The sequence below is a fragment of the Grammomys surdaster genome, unplaced genomic scaffold (assembly GCF_004785775.1).
Source record: "Grammomys surdaster isolate TR1022 unplaced genomic scaffold, NIH_TR_1.0 170, whole genome shotgun sequence".
Taxonomy (NCBI): Eukaryota; Metazoa; Chordata; class Mammalia; order Rodentia; family Muridae; genus Grammomys; species Grammomys surdaster.
The window spans coordinates 23,653,149-23,670,790 of NW_021604618.1; the positions used below are offsets into that span (position 1 = coordinate 23,653,149).

The 17,642-nt window shown below is 52.7% G+C and overlaps 1 protein-coding gene across 1 annotated transcript in view; it reads left to right on the plus strand.

Annotated features, from left to right (window-relative positions):
- The first annotated feature begins 10,576 nt into the window (after positions 1 to 10,576).
- Positions 10,577 to 17,642, plus strand: part of Map1a (microtubule associated protein 1A) — a 10,251-nt gene continuing 3,185 nt past the window's right edge. Inside the window, 1 exon segment of the mRNA XM_028767131.1 lies at positions 10,577 to 17,642. This exon segment is cut by the window's right edge and continues 1 nt beyond it. Coding sequence (XP_028622964.1) covers positions 10,705 to 17,642 — 6,938 coding nt within the window. The 5' untranslated portion in view covers positions 10,577 to 10,704.

Genomic DNA, 17,642 nt, shown 5'->3' on the forward strand with positions numbered 1-17,642 from the left:
TCATGCTTTCAAGGGGAGTACTTTACCAACTGAACCATCTCCGCAGCCTTCCTTCTCTTTTATCATCTCCAAAGTGCACGGAAGAAAAAGCAAGTATAACTAGAGCCTAAACACAGGCCTTCTGTCTGACGCACACAACAGAATGACTCAGGGTAAGACCGGCTATAGTGGTGGAGACTCTTTGAAGAATGGAGAATTGGGGGTAAGGCAAGAGGAGAGAGGAAGGAGAGAAAGGGATGGAGAGGACAGGGAAAGATAGAGAATATTAATTCAGTTTTATACAGTAATTACACGGTCTCCTAAATTTATCCACTGTGCCACATCACTAGTAGTTGGGAAGTCTTTCCTGGGTTTTACTCAAATCCTCCTTGCTGCAGTCTGAGCTCATTGGACTCAGCAAAGATGGAGACTAGCCAACCACTATCCTTGGAATAACTACTCTCCAGGGACTCAGGGTAGGAAGGTCATCCTGTCCCCTCCAACACTGCGCAACCTGCTTGACCACGCCCAGAGCTCGGGCAAGGACAGGGAAACCCAGGTTGGTAACCTAGAACCTGGCAGGTAGCGAAGGGGAAAAAAAAATTCAGACAACAATAATAGCCAGATGGAGACCACAATAGAAACTCCGAGACGGCGAAGGGCAAGATGGCTCCCCAACGTTCGGGAGAAGCTGCGGAACTGCCTCCCACACTGTACTCAACGCAGACACAGTCTAGCTAGATGTTGTTCTCGCGCAGAGGCCTTGGACTCCGCCCTCGGCTGGGTCCCTCAGAACCCTTACCCTGGCTCAAGTCGCGGGTGGGGAGGGACACTTGGTCAGGAAAACTGCAGGTGGAGGACTGCAGCCACCACCCCATCGGTACAGGGACCGCATCCCGGCCCCGCCCCTGCGGTGCTCCAGCCCCGCCCACAGACAGACAGTGACCAATGAGCGGCTCCTGCCGCCGGCCTTTAAGAACCGCGCGCACTCTCCCCGCAGCGGACGCAGCCAGCCTAGCATTCCGCGGGAGTTTCCATGGCGACCGAGGCCGGGACCGCGCGGCCTGGCAGCGTTGCCATGGAGACAACTAGGGAGCTGGGGCTCCAGAGCCTCGGTGCACCGCCGGCTCAGAACCCTACGGAGCCTCTATGCGAGGCCGGTGCCGCGGTAGGGGCAGCGCGCTGGGACCTGCAGAAATACTCCTTGCTCATCGTTATCGGCGATATCGGTACGGAGAGTCAGCTGAGGGCCGTACGGGCCCACCTTGAACAAGGTGAGCGGCTCTCCTGGCTTTCACGCAGCACTCCTTCAGTGTCTCTCCGCCATCTGCATTCATCTCCCAGTGCACATTTCTGTCTCCTCCATCTCTATGTGCACTTCCCGAAACCTGCGACCCTGTCATCTGTATCTTCCATGAACGTGCCCTGTCCCCTCGAGCTGCCAACATCTTGCTTGCCCATCCTTTCTACATACCCCATTCTGTTCCGCAGTCTCCCGGAGCAGGAGGAGCTCCGTGCAGACCCTGGGGTCCCTCTGGTCACACCCCTTTCCCCCAAAACGTCTGGACCACATATCCGAAAGTCCTCACCAGACCCTGAAAAGTCCATGTCCCTACCTTACAGTTTCTTCTTTAGGGGAGGTTTTTGAACGCAGGGTACACATCTCAAATCTCTGAACGCTGGCAGCCAAGTTGAGAGAGTGACCTTCGTGGTTCCGCAGCTCACCTCCCTCAGCCGTGCCTGTGGCGCAGTGCTGCGGAGCCACCTGCGGGTGGAAGCAAGGGGTGGAGGTAAGGGAGGGGGCATAGGAAAATCTAGAATCTAATTTAGCAAGAGGCATCATTATGAAAACAGACCCTTATGGTGTCATTTCTACCATAACTGTTTTGCCTTGAAAAACAAAACAAAAACTACAAGCTCATTTATTGGCAAATCCAATCTAAACTCTGCCCTTTGCCCTCAGGTTCCCACAAAGGGAAAAAGCAGGTACTACCTATCCTCCTTAAAGGTGTCACCTCCCTTTCCTCTCCCAGGAGCTTGACAGTGCTTTCTGCAGATGACTTTGTCTAGAACCCTCTTTTTTTTTTTTTTTCCTTTTTCTTTTACAGGGATTCTCTCCTGGAACATTGACTTATCATCTTTTGACTTGAACCAACAGTTGAGGCTCTTCATTACCCGGCACCTAGCTCACTTCTCCTCAGAGGTCAAAGGTTAGGACTAGGGTTATTTATCTCAGTCCTTTGGGTTCAGTATCCAGGCCAGAACTGGCCTTGTGGGAGGTTTGGGTAGGCAAAAGGGGAGAGCCTTTTGATGGCTCCACAGCTGCCCACGCATGCTATGGATAATGCCCAGTTCATGCCGCAACCACACAATATGATGGTAGAGCATAATCTTGTCATGAAGACTGTAGTTTGTACATAGCAGTTGACAAGAACTAAGAAAGTGATCAAAAACTCACAGACAAAAGCTTTTCCTCTGCGTTCCCTCTCTGCACACCCCAGCTTCCCTGTCCCTCTTTATAAATATCCCAGAATGCCTCATTCACCTTCGCAGACCATTATTTCTCACAGCCCACCTTCCAGAACTTGTTTTTGTTTCTTCTGGGCTTAGCCAGCAGATCTTCAGAGCAGAGCAGAAGGCTGCCACCAAAGGCTGATCAGATCAGCACCCTCGGACCCAGGCTGGGACAGAGGTCTCCTGGATTTGTGAAGCTAGGTTCTGAGATCAGGTCTGATGGGTGGGAGAACTAGTCTAGAAATGTGAGATAAGAGTTTAATTAGCGTTCTATGGCAGGTGTCTACAGAGAGAGTTCAGAAAGTCCTACATTCCTTGATAAAGGTGTTGGGCATCTGGCCATATTATTGTAAATGTTAACACACCAATCAATGTAACTTTCTTAAAACAAACAAACAAAAAAACAAAACAGGATCTCACTATATAGTCCAGATGTAGTCTAGGATAGTATCAAACTTGTTATCCTCCTGCCTCTACCTCCCGAGTACTAGAATTTTAGGTATGCTCCACTGCACCTGCTTCCATGTAGTTTTATAGGATGTGAATTCCATGTACTCAGTAGTCAACGCTATCAAATAACAGATGTCACGTGTTAGTAACTCTCAGCAGTCCAGCACAGCAGATAGTCACCTCTTTCTGTCCCGCCAGTCTGCTCATTCCCTCATCAGTGAGTTTTCATGAGCTGCTGTGGAGGAGTTGGAGAAAATGAGGTCGATATAACTTAAGCTCTTTTACACTCAGACTATGTGCAGCAGCTTAAAAACCATGAAGCTGCCCTCTTCCTGGTGGGACTCGCTCCTTGGAGATTGCCTTCTTTTGAGAATGACCCATGTCATGACATCCTCCACTATTCCCTATGACAAAAAGACAGTTTTGCCACTTGACACTCCTAGAAGCAAAGCTGAATAAAGGGATGGCAGGGGGGTTCAACTGAGTACTGATGTTTGGGTGTTACCTCCTGTTAGGGATTCACACTGGATTCTCTAACCTTGTCCTTTTGGCCATAAAGACGTTGGGTACTGTAAGAAGTGGACAGAACTTGAGACAAAGTCCCTAGCTGTTCTTTGGATTAAGACGAAGGGAATGCTTGGGCAGAGGTTTGCAGGGAGTCATATTCTCAGAAGCAGGCACTAGAACAGAAACACCCACTGATGTCCTCAATCAGTTTTGCTATGGTGTCCTCAAGGGGCTTGAGGGCCATCTACTCAAGATGCTAACTTACTTTTAGCATATAGATTTTGTTTTAGGTTTAGACAATGGTGGCCTCTGTCCCTGGGAACAGTAGAGAATTTCCTGGGGTAGGGGAAGAGTTTTAGGCAGCCACAACCACAGCCCCATCCCTGCTAGCTTCTCTTTCAGCTGTCTCTGAACACAATCTGCCCAAAGCAGCTGCAGCCACTGTCTCCTCCTTTAGCCTCCTTTGAGTGAATAGGTTAAGGTAACCACGAGCTGGGGTGAAGGTCTCATGGTTTGACCTTTTTGACTTACTTCATAGGGTAGACCATTGTGGCCAGAATAATGAACAAAATATGTCTTACAATGATAGGAAGCCTACCCCATCTACATTTATAGTTCCACCCCCACACACATACAGAAAAGAAGGGGCCCTCAGATAGTCAGTGGCCCAGCTCCTTCTAGTGGTCAAGTCTGGTAAAAAAAAAAAATCTTAAAGGGTAGAGATTTGGGGCCTTTCTTTATGGTTCCCACTCCTCCCTCAAGATCCCTGAAGCTTCTAACCACTTTTTACATAACCTTAGAAAATCTTAGGGCAATTGACAACTGTACTTAAGGTCTGAAGTGCAGCCCACCTAACATGCAGACGGCCCCGGATCCTTGTGGAGTTAGGGAATGGTGGACACACACATTGACGCATCACTACTGAGTTTCAATTAAACTGAGACATCCCCTGTTGAGCTCCCATAGGGAAGGGAGGATTGATGTTTTAATACTAATACAAACGGGCTAGCATAGTGTGGCGGTGCAGGCCAATAATCCCAGCACTTGGGAAGTAGAGGCATAGGATCATCCTTAGCTACATAGCAAGTCCACGACCAGCCTGGGCTACCCAAGACCCTGGAGAGCTGGAAAGAGGTGAGAGGGGTAGAGAGAAGACTGAGGAATTCCTTTGAGTCCTTCTGCCTGACTCTATGTTACATTCATGCGCTTGGAGGATCCTGAATTAGAGGTTTACATTGTTATCTGAAATAGGAAGGCAGAGAGAAACAGAACAGAACAGACAGAACAGAAGCCTCATTCTGTAAGCATCTCCAGTTTTGGTTTGGCCTGAGAACTTAGGGTACCCCAGTGCTAATCTAGACTGAGATTCTGATTTAGGGTAATTCTGAAACCTTCCACAACAAGAGAAATATGCTTATGCATTGTAGGGTTAGGATTCTAGGCAGAAAGAGGAACTTTTTCTTCAGATGAGGTCAGTTCTCACGGGGTGGCACTGATAATCTAGTCCAGAAAGCAAGCACTGAGATTGTTTAACTGATCATATAGTGGCATGGTTCAGAAAGCGGCATCAGGTGTGAGATCAGGGGCTGCTCAGACCTCCCTCTCTTCCTTGGCATCTCACCATTTCACTGCATGAGAGAGGGATTAAGGATTAAGGGCTCACTGTCACAAATGGTCGCTTAGAGATGAGAAGGAAGACCAACTGTGGCTTGGAATCCCATCCAAGGTGTGCTGTGGGGGTGTATGGCTGAGAACAAGGGTGGGCTCTGATCTCAGTTGGAAGATGGTATTTTGTTCTCAATTCCAATGTCTATTAAAGTTGCACCCCACACACACACTCTCCTTCACCCCAAACACTGAGAGAGATCCCTAAAAAGCCGAGAGGAGACAGGAGGCTGGAGTCAGGGTGAAGTAAGAGTGATGACGTTGCAGAAGATAGGGTTCTATTCCATGATGCTCAGGACTGAGCTGGTTTACGTCGTGTGTGTCTGCACCGAGGGCCTCTCCTATTCAAATGCGGATAGGGCATGTTGCTACTTTGCATCCTGGATCCCAAGAAGGGTTCTTCTCCCTCTGTTCCCCCTGTCCCCCAAGTACTGGTGACTCAGCTACTTCTTTCCTCTGGCTGTAGCTAAAGCGGGGTGGGGGATGCTGAGAGCAGAGACTATTTTGGCTCCTCTGACCTTCAAATGCAGCCCTTGGCAGCCTGGAGCAGGGGTGGGGCTGGGGCTGGCTGGTGAGTGGGCGGAAGGAGCTGACCACACCCAGGGAGGGTTCCAGAGGAGAGGACAGGATGTAAGAGTTTGAACCTCACCGGCTCCAGCTCTCCAGACCTTTCCTTTGAATCCTGGAACATTTAGCTGAGGTGGAGACGGAGGCTGAGACTGAGGGCACAAGGTCAATGTAAGACTGTTCAAGATCAAGTAAAAGACACAGCACAGCTGCAGGGAGAAGAGGAGGAGGAGGAGCAACTGGGACCCAAACACCCTACTGAGTCAGTGTAAGATCATTTCTGAACCAAGGAATGCTTTATGTTAGACTGGTCTACAGTGAGAAAGCTTTGCTCGAGCCTGGTCTCCTGGCGATGATCCTGATCATCCTTGGTTTTCGTTAACTTGTTCAATGAAAGGCAGAAACCTCCCTTACCCTCCCTTTACTGCCTCCTGACAGCCAGCACTCAGAAGCAACGTGTGTGGGTGCTCTGACAGCCACGCTGGTTAGCACAGACCTGCATGAAGCTCCCAGGGTCCCTGTGCCCCACCCCAGTGGGGGACTGCTCCAGACCATCACACTACCCTCCAATCTAAAATGTCCTCTCCGGTTCCACATTGCTGCGGTTCAGGGTTCAGCTTTCCATGTCACTCACCACTCTCACACTGCTCCCTTACATTTATGCACCCCCCCCCCCCAGGCCTCTTTGTCTCAGGCTCTTGTAGTGTCTGAAGGTCACTCTCTGGGTCCATCTGAGGGGAAAGGCAGCAGATGGTTTCTAAGAGGAAGGGGGAGGGCCCATGCAGCCCTTGCCTCCTATAGCTGGCTCTGTGCCCCGGTTGTGTAGGGCTTTGGTCCTTTGGTTGATGCTGAGAGAGTATTTCTTTACTAAACAGGATTTGGGGAGAAGGTCCTGAGAGCTGCAGGAGGTCACTCTGGCTCTTTGAACTGCTAGAGAACCCCTTAGCTTCCTCCCCTTCCCAGTAGCCAAGCAGAGGCACCAGAACGTTGACACTGTGAAGGCCAAGAAACAGTTAAGTCTCTTGTGCCTCGTCATGGACCAGCCCCTCTTCCCCGCCCTGGCACCGCCCTCCCCGTCAAGCAGCCCCCCCTCACTCCCACCCCTAGTGCCGCAGACTCTTCCCTGAAGCTGCCCGGCTAAGGCTAAGGCCGGGGAGCCCGATGCCTCCATGAGGGGCGCCCTCCCACACCCCAGGGTAAGAGCCTAACCAAAGGGCACAGCACGGCAGAAGGACGGGATGCTGTGATAGATAAGGAGCGGGGATGGGGATATTTGGTACCTTGTAAATCTGATGCATCTGGACCTGGGCTAGCCTGGTAGGAAGGCAGCCTGGGATGGAGGGAGAAAGGAGATGAACATTACTGACTTAGGGTTCAGCCTGGATCCATTGCCAGTGGAACCAATAGGGCTGTGACAGTCCACCCCTGTGCTAGGTGGGGGTGGGGACCATCAGCTGAGAGGCAGCAATAGAGGGTGGTGCCACTGGCTTTGCCTGGCAGCCAGGGCATAGGAGGAATTTGGGGGCTATGTCTTTAAGGAAAAACAGAAGAATCTGAGAGGAGGGGGAAATTTACCTACTGGGAGGGTCCCTGGGTTATCATCTACTATATTGTTCAACTGCTCCCTATTCTGAGGTGAGTGTGGCAGCGAGTGAGTTTTTGCCAAGTAAGGGAAGGGGTGACACTCTGGAAGAGAAAGGAGGAATGGGTCACTGAGACGTGGCATGTGCCTCCTCAAAGGCTAACTGGTTTGTTTTGGGCTGCCCATACCCCATTCCCTGTAGCCAGCTTGAGCCTGGGGCTTTAAGCCCCCCTTTGTGGCCTCTCTGAGGCCACTCAGAGCTTGAGAGCACTGGCTCTTCAGCAGCTGCCCTGCATTCTCGGTCCTGTCAACCCCATGGGTCCCGTCTCGGCCCCACCCTCACCTCATCAGTGCTTTCCTTCCCAAGATGGGGGCTCTTCAACAGAGAATCCAGTTTCTTGTCCCTCTCTGTATGCACCCCCATCCCTACCCCCAACCCCCATGCAGAAGCAGCCAAGAAAATGACTTGTCATGCTGGGGTGGGGGGTGGGGGCGGGGGCGGAGCTGGAGGCTGAGCTCAGCGCGCACACTCACACACACTCACACACTGCGGCAAACTGCAGCTGCCTGAGCACCCCCCTCTGCCTCACTGCAGAGACACCTGCCCTCCTGCCCACTCCGCTTCACACCCGAGGCCCACCCCCAACCACAGCACTGGCTGTGGGAAGCACCCCAATCTCTTAAGATAGTCTTCTGCAAAGATAAAAGGGGGAAAAAAGCAGTTCCCTTCATTGGAAGAGCTGGGGAGCAGAAAAGAGAAACCAGGCTTTCTCCCAGGCTGAGGAGTGGGGCTGGGGGTCTTGTGTCGGTACAGGAAGTGGGATAAAGGTCTTGTGAGGATACACTGGGGACCACGAAGCTGCTGGAGTAGAGACGTAGCTGGAGAGGACATGTCTTTCTGTTCTACCTAGATTGAAAGTGTGACCTTGTTTGTGATGGGGAGTCCTGGCTCTCCTAAATCTGAACTACTGAAGACTAGCAAAGGATGTTGAGAGCCCTAGCTGCTTAAGCCCTACTCCTGCCTGCCTCTGACCTCAAAGTATCCTCCATTCCTAAGTTCATAGCCGAGGATCCTTGGCCCAACTTCTCTTGGGCCCAACATGCCTTGCATAGGGTTTGGGTCTCCTATGCCCACATCTTCCCCAGAGCTGTATTTGTAGCCCTCTGCCTGGTCGTTGGCATCAAGGCTCTTCCTCTAAACAAATGCCCTGGCCCCAGTCACCCTTGTCCCAGCTTCAGAAAGAAAAGGGAGTTGGAGTCACAGAAGAGGGCTCCAGGGAACAGTCTCTGAGCCTCCCCTCCCCAGTATCCTCCAGCTGCCTCTAAGGTTAACCCTAATGTGACTGCTACTGAGTTGGAAGTGGAGGATGGGAAGGCAGGAGCCTGGAAGCATCTGTTCTTCACTTTCACTGCTTAGTGTTTTGTGTGGGTCCAGAGAGGATCGGGGTGTCATCTTCTCCCCCCTCCCCCTCCTAAGCAATACCTTGACTCTCTTTCCTTGTTTCTGTTTGTTTGGTTAGGTTTTTTGGAATAGAATTCTCTATGTGGCTCTGGCTGTCCTGGAACTTAACTGGCCTTAAATTCACAGAACCCCACCAGCCTTTGTCTCCCGATTAAAGGTGTATGCCACCATGCCCAGCTTGCTACTGTTTTTATTTTTGTAGTGTGTGTGTGTGTGTGTGTGTGTGTGTGCGCGTGCGCGCACGCACATGCACGCGAATGCCTGTATAGGTAGGTCAGAAGACAGCTTGCAGGAGTCAGTTCTCCTTGCACCTCCAGTCCTGGGATGCTTGGCAGAGAACGTCCCTGGCTGTTTCTTGTTTTGAACCAACCCAACTTTCTGTACTCTCAGGCTGAGGCAAGGAATGGATCACCAGGGATGATGAGTTCTGCAGTGTGCTAGGTGTCCCTAAGGCCTGGGCATGTGAGTGCAGGGAATATGGGAGAGGGAGCTGTGAAATACTTGGGAGCATGATATACATGGCTCTGACGGAAGGTTTGGCAGAGTCAGAAAACAAAATAGCACGTTAGAATCCTCTGTGCACCCCAAGAATCCAGTTGCCACTTATCTCCATAATCTCCTAGAACAGGAATTCTCTCCCTGGATAGGGGGCTTGGGGTGGAAAGGATGGGGAATCTGTAGAGACAGAAGCTCCTATCTCCTTACTACTGACCAACGGCAAAGGCAGAGAAAGCTCAGTAAAGACGTCATCCCAGGAGCCCTCCCTCTAGCTGAGTTTCCACCGCCACTGCGCCCCCCCCCCAACCCCCAGGCAGCACCAGGAACTTAGTGCTCCAGAGGGACAAAAAGCTCCTTGTCAACAGGGCAGTCTGGGGCTGAAGTTCTAGGCAAAAGGGTGGGGACTGGGCAACAGAGGGTGTGGCAGACAGGGAGGGCAGGGAGAAGTCTGCTACTGTGGGGGAGAGGAGGGAGAAGCCCTGAAAGGGGAGGGCTGGAGGGAGGCGGTTCCTAGGCCTTCCTTGGTAGCCTAGATGGCAGGGTCTGAAGTTAACTCTGCACCCCACTTTCCGATTATTTGTTTACCCTGCCACTCATAGTACTTCTCATTTTAAGTCAATACCTATTGATTTCAGTACAAATGCCTACATCTCTCCTTCAGGCCAGAGGACCCTCTGCCACCAGAGTGAGATCCTCGAGACCATCGTCCTAGTCAACCCCAGCTCAGACAGTGTCAGCTCAGAGGTAAGGCCAGTGCCGACACCTTGCTTGTTCTGAGTGCTGTGACCTAACCCTTTGCAGCACCTCTACATCTCGGGCTACTATCTGAACTGACATGTAATCCTCAGCCCCACTCTGGGGAATAAAGAGTGAGGAACATGTCCTTTTATAACTGAAGGGGGCAGGCAGGGATTTTCAGTTCCTTTCCCTGGGTGCCCCATACCCGTGCCCTCTCTGCCCTCCATTTCAGGTTCATCATCTTCTTAGCAGCCCATCAGCTCACAAACTCCTTATCTTGAGTGGACAAACTTTAGAACCTGAGGGAGACCTTATCCTACAGAGTGGTACCTACTCGTATCAAAACTTTGCCCAGGTCCTTCACAAACCTGAGGTGAGTTCCCTGCTGAGTGTCTTGGAAGAAGGGACCAGGGACCAGGATTTAAGTTGTGGGGAGAAAGGCAAGGGAGGGAATGTCTTGTATAAAACTATCAGGAGCCCTGACAGGAGGTAGGCATTTACCTCAGAAACACATAAAGAATAGGGGGCTGAATCTGAGTCAGACTAAGATAACCCCAATGATTTGATCAGCTTCTCTCTCCTGTTCCTCTAGATTGCCCAATTGCTTAGCAATAGAGACCCTGGGATCCAGGCCTTCCTCACTGTTTCCTGCTTAGGGGAGGGTGACTGGAGCCTCCTGGGACTGTCTAGTTCCCAAGAGACCTTGCACCTCCGGCTAAATCCTGAGCCTGTGCTACCCACCATGGATGGTGTGGCTGAGTTCTCCGAGTATGTCTCTGAGACTGTGGATGTGCCGTCCCCCTTTGACCTGCTTGAACCCCCCACCTCAGGAGGCTTCCTCAAGCTCTCTAAGCCTTGCTGCTACATCTTCCCTGGTGGCCGTGGGGATTCTGCTCTCTTTGCTGTCAATGGCTTTAACATTCTGGTGGACGGTGGTTCGGATCGCAAGTCTTGCTTCTGGAAGCTGGTACGGCACCTGGATCGCATTGACTCTGTGCTGCTCACACACATTGGGGCTGACAATCTGCCAGGCATCAACGGGCTCCTCCAGCGCAAGGTGGCCGAGCTAGAGGAGGAGCAGTCCCAGGGCTCCAGCAGCTACAGCGACTGGGTGAAGAACCTCATCTCCCCTGAGCTTGGAGTTGTGTTCTTCAATGTGCCTGAGAAGCTCCGGCTGCCCGATGCCTCCCGCAAGGCCAAGCGTAGCATTGAGGAGGCCTGCCTCACTCTTCAGCACCTAAACCGCCTAGGCATCCAAGCCGAGCCTCTGTATCGTGTGGTTAGCAACACCATCGAGCCACTGACCCTCTTCCACAAAATGGGTGTAGGTAGGCTGGACATGTATGTCCTTAACCCTGTCAAGGACAGTAAAGAGATGCAGTTCCTCATGCAGAAGTGGGCAGGTAATAGTAAAGCCAAGACAGGCATTGTACTGGCCAATGGGAAGGAGGCAGAGATCTCTGTCCCCTACCTGACCTCCATCACTGCTCTGGTGGTATGGCTCCCAGCCAACCCTACTGAGAAGATTGTGCGTGTGCTTTTCCCAGGAAATGCTCCCCAGAACAAGATCTTGGAGGGCTTGGAAAAGCTTCGGCACCTGGACTTCCTGCGCTACCCTGTGGCAACACAGAAGGACCTGGCTGCTGGGGCCGTGCCTGCCAACTTGAAACCCAGCAAAATCAAACACCGGGCTGACAGCAAGGAGAGCCTCAAGGCTGCTCCCAAGACAGCAGTGAGCAAGCTGGCCAAACGGGAGGAAGTGTTGGAAGAGGGAGCCAAGGAGGCCCGCCCAGAGCTGGCCAAGGAGGTAGCCAAGTCAGAAAAGAAAGCAAAAGAACCATCCGAGAAGCCCCCTGAAAAACCCTCCAAGCCAGAGAGGGTGAGGACAGAGTCGAGTGAAGCACTGAAGGCTGAGAAGCGGAAGCTGATCAAGGACAAAGTGGGCAAGAAGCACCTGAAGGAAAAGATCTCAAAGCTGGAGGAGAAAAAGGACAAGGAGAAAAAGGAGATCAAGAAGGAAAGGAAGGAATTCAAGAAGGAGGAAGGAAGGAAGGAAGAGAAAAAGGATGTCAAGAAGGATGAAAAGAGGAAAGACACCAAACTCGAGGTAAAGAAATTCTCTAAACCAGACCTGAAGCCTTTTACCCCTGAGGTCCGGAAGACCCTTTACAAAGCTAAGGCCCCTGGAAGGATCAAGGTGGACAAAGGCCGAGCTGCCCGTGGAGAAAAAGAGTTGTCTTCTGAGCCCCGGACACCCCCAGCCCACAAGGGGGCTGCACCACCTCCAGCTGTCAGTGGGCACAGAGAGTTGGCCTTGTCCTCACCAGAGGACCTCACACAGGACTTTGAGGAGTTGAAGCGTGAGGAGAGAGATTTGCTGGCTGAACAAAGGGACACAGGACTGGGTGAGAAACCACTCCCTGCAGATGCCACAGAGCAGGGACACCCAAGCACATCCATCCAGGTGACCCAACCCTCTGGCCCAATGCTGGAGCAAGAACATGTGGAAAGGGAGAAAGAGGTTGTCCCAGACTTTCCTGAGGATAAAGGGACCAAGAACAGAGGCCCAGACTCAGGTGCTGAGGTCGAGAAAGAGAAAGAAACCTGGGAGGAAAGGAAGCAAAGAGAAGCAGAGTTGGCCCCAGAGAACACTGCTGCCAGGGAGGAGAGCGAACCTGAGGTAAAGGAGGATGTCATAGAAAAGGCTGAGTTAGAGGAAATGGAGGAGGTTCATCCTTCAGATGAAGAAGAGGAAGAGACAAAGGCTGAGAGTTTTTATCAAAAACATATGCAGGAAGCCTTAAAGGTAATCCCAAAGAGCAGAGAGGCTCTTAGCGGCCGGGAACTGGGATTCCAGGCCAAGGTACCTGAGAAGGAGACGGCATCATTCCTAAGCAGCCTGGCCACACCTGCGGGAGCCACTGAGCATGTCTCTTACATTCAGGACGAGACAATCCCTGGCTACTCAGAGACTGAGCAGACTATTTCAGATGAGGAGATCCATGATGAGCCAGATGAACGCCCAGCCCCACCCAGATTTCCTACAAGTACCTATGACCTTTCTGGGCCTGAAGGTCCTGGCTCCTTTGAAGCCAGCCAGTCTGCAGATAGTGCTGTTCCAGCCACCTCGAGCAAAACTTATGGGGCACCTGAGACTGAACTCACCTACCCTCCCAACATGGTCGCTGCCCCTCTGGCTGAAGAGGAACATGTGTCCTCAGCCACATCAATCACTGAGTGTGACAAACTCTCTTCCTTTGCCACATCAGTGGCTGAGGACCAATCTGTGGCTTCACTCACAGCTCCCCAGACAGAGGAGACAGGCAAGAGCTCTCTGTTGCTCGACACTGTCACAAGTATCCCCTCTTCCCGCACCGAAGCCACTCAAGGTTTGGACTATGTGCCGTCAGCTGGCACCATCTCACCCACCTCTTCCCTGGAAGAAGACAAGGGCTTCAAGTCACCACCCTGTGAGGATTTCTCTGTGACTGGGGAGTCGGAGAAGAAAGGAGAGGCTGTGGGGAGAGGCTTGACTGGGGAGAAGACTGTGGGGAAGGAAGAAAAAAATGTAATGGTGTCTGAGAAACTGTCCAGTCAGTATGCTGCCGTGTTTGGTGCTCCTGGACATGCCTTGCATCCAGGGGAACCAGCCCTCGGAGAAGTGGAGGAACGGTGCCTCAGCCCAGATGACAGCACGGTGAAGATGGCATCTCCTCCACCATCTGGCCCACCTAGTGCTGCCCACACGCCCTTTCATCAGTCACCAGTGGAAGAAAAGTCTGAGCCTCAAGACTTTCAGGAAGATTCCTGGGGAGACACAAAGCACACTCCCGGTGTGAGCAAGGAAGACGCTGACGAGCAGACAGTTAAGGCAGGGCCTGAGGAGGGCATAGCAGGAGAGGGGAAAGTACCTCTTTCCAGGAGTCCCCAAGCCCAGGACACAGCTACGAACCTCGTTGGGGGTCAGACTGGCTGTACTATTCAACTGTTGCCAGAACAAGACAAAGCAATAGTGTTTGAGACTGGAGAGACAGGTTCAGTTCTCGGAGCAGGAAACCTTCCCAGAGAAGTGAGGACACCACTTGAAGAACCCACAGAACCTCAGAAAGATGAGGTACTTCGGTTTACTGATCAAAGCCTTTCCCCTGAAGATGCAGAGTCCCTGTCTGTCCTCAGTGTGGTCTTTCCAGACACCGCCAAACAAGAAGCCACCCCCAGGTCTCCCTGTAGCCTGAAAGAGCAGCAGCTACACAAAGACCTTTGGCCAATGGTGTCTCCAGAAGACACCCAGTCACTTTCTTTCTCAGAAGAGAGTCCTAGTAAGGAGACCTCTCTGGATATCTCTTCTAAGCAGCTCTCTCCAGAAAGCCTTGGCACCCTCCAGTTTGGGGAATTAAGCCTAGGAAAGGAAGAAAAGGGGCCTCTGATAAAAGCGGAGGACACCTCTTGCCACCTAGCTCCTGTGTCTATCCCAGAGCCCCACACAGCCACAGTGTCACCTCTCACAGCTGAGGCTGCTGGGGAAGCAGATCTCACAGATGAGAGCCGTGCTGGAAATTTACCTGGCAGCTCTTTCTCTCACTCTGCCCTGCCAGGCGACAGGAAACACTCACCTGGGGAGATCACAGGCCCTGGTGGACACTTTATGACATCTGATAGCTCCCTCACCAAGAGTCCTGAGTCTCTGTCAAGTCCCGCCATGGAGGACCTTGCCATAGAGTGGGAAGGTAAAGCTCCAGGGTTGAAAGACAGAACCACTGAGCAGAAGGAGAAAGAACTCGAGCTAAAGAGTGAAACCCCGCAGCAGAAGGCCCAGATTCTGCCGGAAAAGGTTGCTGCTGTCGAGCAAGACTCGGTCATGCATCAGAGAGATGAGGCTCTAGATGGACAGAGCAAGCCTGGAGGACAGCAGGATAAGACTTCAGAACAGAAGGGCAGAGGCTTGGACAAAAGAGACATGGCTGTAGAGCTGGACAAGGGCCCAGAACCCAAAGACAAAGGCTTAGATCGGGAGGACCAGGGCCCAGCAGAGAAGGACAAGGCCTCAGAACAAAGGGACACAACCCTGTACCAGACCCAGGCCACTGAACCAAGAGACAGAGCACAAGAGCACAGAGATTTAGAACAAGAGGACAAGCATTTAGAGATGAGAGATAAGACTCCTGAAGAGAAAGGTAGAGTGTTGGTACAGGAAGACAGGGCTCCAGAGCACAGCATTCCAGAACCTACACAGACAGACAGAGCACCAGAGCACAGAAGCAACGCTGATGATAAAGAACAGAAGGATGAGGCCACAGAAGAGAAAGAACAGGCTTTAGAACAGAAAGACTGGGCCCTAGGAAAGGAGGATGCTGCCTTGGACCAAGACAACAAGTCTGCCGAACATAAAGATGTGGCCCTAAAAGAGGACAAAACTCAGGGGCAGAAGAGCTCTTTCCTGGAAGACAAAACCACTATACCAAAACAGATGGTCCTTGACCAAAAGTCTCCAGAAAAGGCCAAGGGTGTGGAGCAGCAGAATGGAGATGTCCTGGAGAAGACCAGAGCTTTGGGGCTGAAAGAGACCCCAGCAGAGGAGGGCAAGGCTCGAGAGCAGGAAGAGGAATACTGGAAGGAGCAGGATGTGGTCCAGGGATGGCGAGAAACATCTCCAACCATAGGAGAGCCAGTGGGAGGTCAGAAAGAGCCTGTTCCAGCCTGGGAGGGCAAGTCTCCTGAGCAAGAAGTCAGGTATTGGAGGGACAGAGACATGACCCTACAGCAGGATGCATACTGGAGTGAGCTAGGCTGTGAGAGGAAGGTCTGGTTCCCCCATGAGCTGGATGGCCAAGGAGCCCATCCACGGTACTCTGAGGAACGTGAAAGTACTTTTCTTGATGAGGGGCCAGATGAACAAGAAATAACCCCACTGCAACACACTCCCCGGAGTCCCTGGACCTCGGATTTCAAGGATTTCCCAGAGCCCCTGCCACAGAAGGGGCTAGAAGTAGAGCGCTGGCTTGCTGAGTCGCCAGTTGGCCTGCCACCAGAGGAAGAGGACAGACTGACTCGCTCTCCCTTTGAGATCATCTCCCCTCCAGCATCCCCACCTGAGATGACTGGACAGATGGTTTCTTCAGCCCCAGGACAAGAAAGCCCTGTTCCAGACACTAAGTCTACACCACCCACGAGGAATGAACCTACCACCCCTTCATGGCTAGCTGAGATCCCACCATGGGTACCTAAGGACAGGCCCCTGCCTCCTGCACCCCTCTCTCCAGCTCCAGCTCCCCCGACACCTGCTCCAGAGCCACATACTCCTGTGCCCTTCTCCTGGGGCATAGCTGAATATGACAGTGTGGTGGCTGCGGTGCAGGAGGGGGCAGCTGAGTTGGAAGGTGGCCCATACTCTCCACTGGGGAAGGACTATCGCAAAGCTGAAGGGGAAAGGGAAGGAGAGGGTGGGGCTGGAGCTCCTGACAGCAGCTCCTTCAGTTCAAAGGTCCCAGAGGCTAGTGAGAGCCACACCATCAGGGATACTGAGCAGACTGAGCCAGAGCAGAGAGAGCCCACACCCTATCCTGACGAGAGAAGCTTTCAGTATGCAGACATCTACGAACAGATGATGCTTACTGGGCTGGGCCCTGCTTGCCCCACCAGGGAGCCTCCACTGGGGGCATCCGGGGACTGGCCCCCACACCTCTCAACCAAGGAGGAGGCTGCTGGCCGCAATACATCTGCAGAGAAGGAGCCTTCCTCCCCTGTCTCACCCCCAAACCTCCAATCTGACACTCCAACTTTTAGCTATGCAGCTCTGGCAGGACCCACTGTACCTCCCAGGCAAGAACCTGAGCCAGGGCCCAACATGGAGCCCAGCTTCACCCCTCCCGCAGTGCCCCCTCGTGCCCCTATCTCCCTGAGCAAAGACCCGAGTTCCCCTCTTAATGGAAGCACTATGAGTGGTAGCCCAGCCAGGAGGACCCCATCCCCAAAGGAGTCGGGCCCAGGTCACTGGGATGATGGTACTAATGACTCAGACCTGGAGAAGGGGGCTTGCGAACAGCCCGAGAAAGAGACCCAGTCCCCAAGTCCCCATCACCCCATGCCTGTGGGCCACCCTTCACTGTGGCCTGAAACTGAGGCGCATAGCAGCCTTTCTTCAGACTCACAGCTAGGGCCTGTCCGACCAAGTCTGGACTTCCCTGCTTCAGCCTTTGGCTTCTCCTCTTTGCAGCCTGCTCCCCCTCAGCTGCCCTCTCCAGCTGAACCCCGCTCTGCACCCTGTGGCTCGCTTGCCTTCTCTGGGGACAGAGCTCTGGCCCTGGTTCCAGGAACTCCAACCAGAACCCGACATGATGAGTACCTGGAAGTGACCAAGGCACCCAGCCTGGATTCCTCACTGCCCCAACTCCCATCACCCAGCTCTCCTGGGGCCCCTCTTCTCTCCAATCTGCCCCGACCTGCCTCGCCAGCCTTGTCTGAAGGGTCCTCTTCTGAGGCTACCACGCCTGTGATTTCAAGTGTGGGTGAACGCTTCCCTCCAGGTCTAGAAGCGGCTGAACAGAGTGCTGGAGAATTGGGCCCAGGAAAAGAGCCAGCTGCCCATAGCCTCTGGGACCTCACTCCTCTGAACCCAGCTCCCTTAGCTTCACTGGCTCCAGCTCCAGCTCCAGCTCCAGCTCCAGCTCCAGCTCCAGCTCC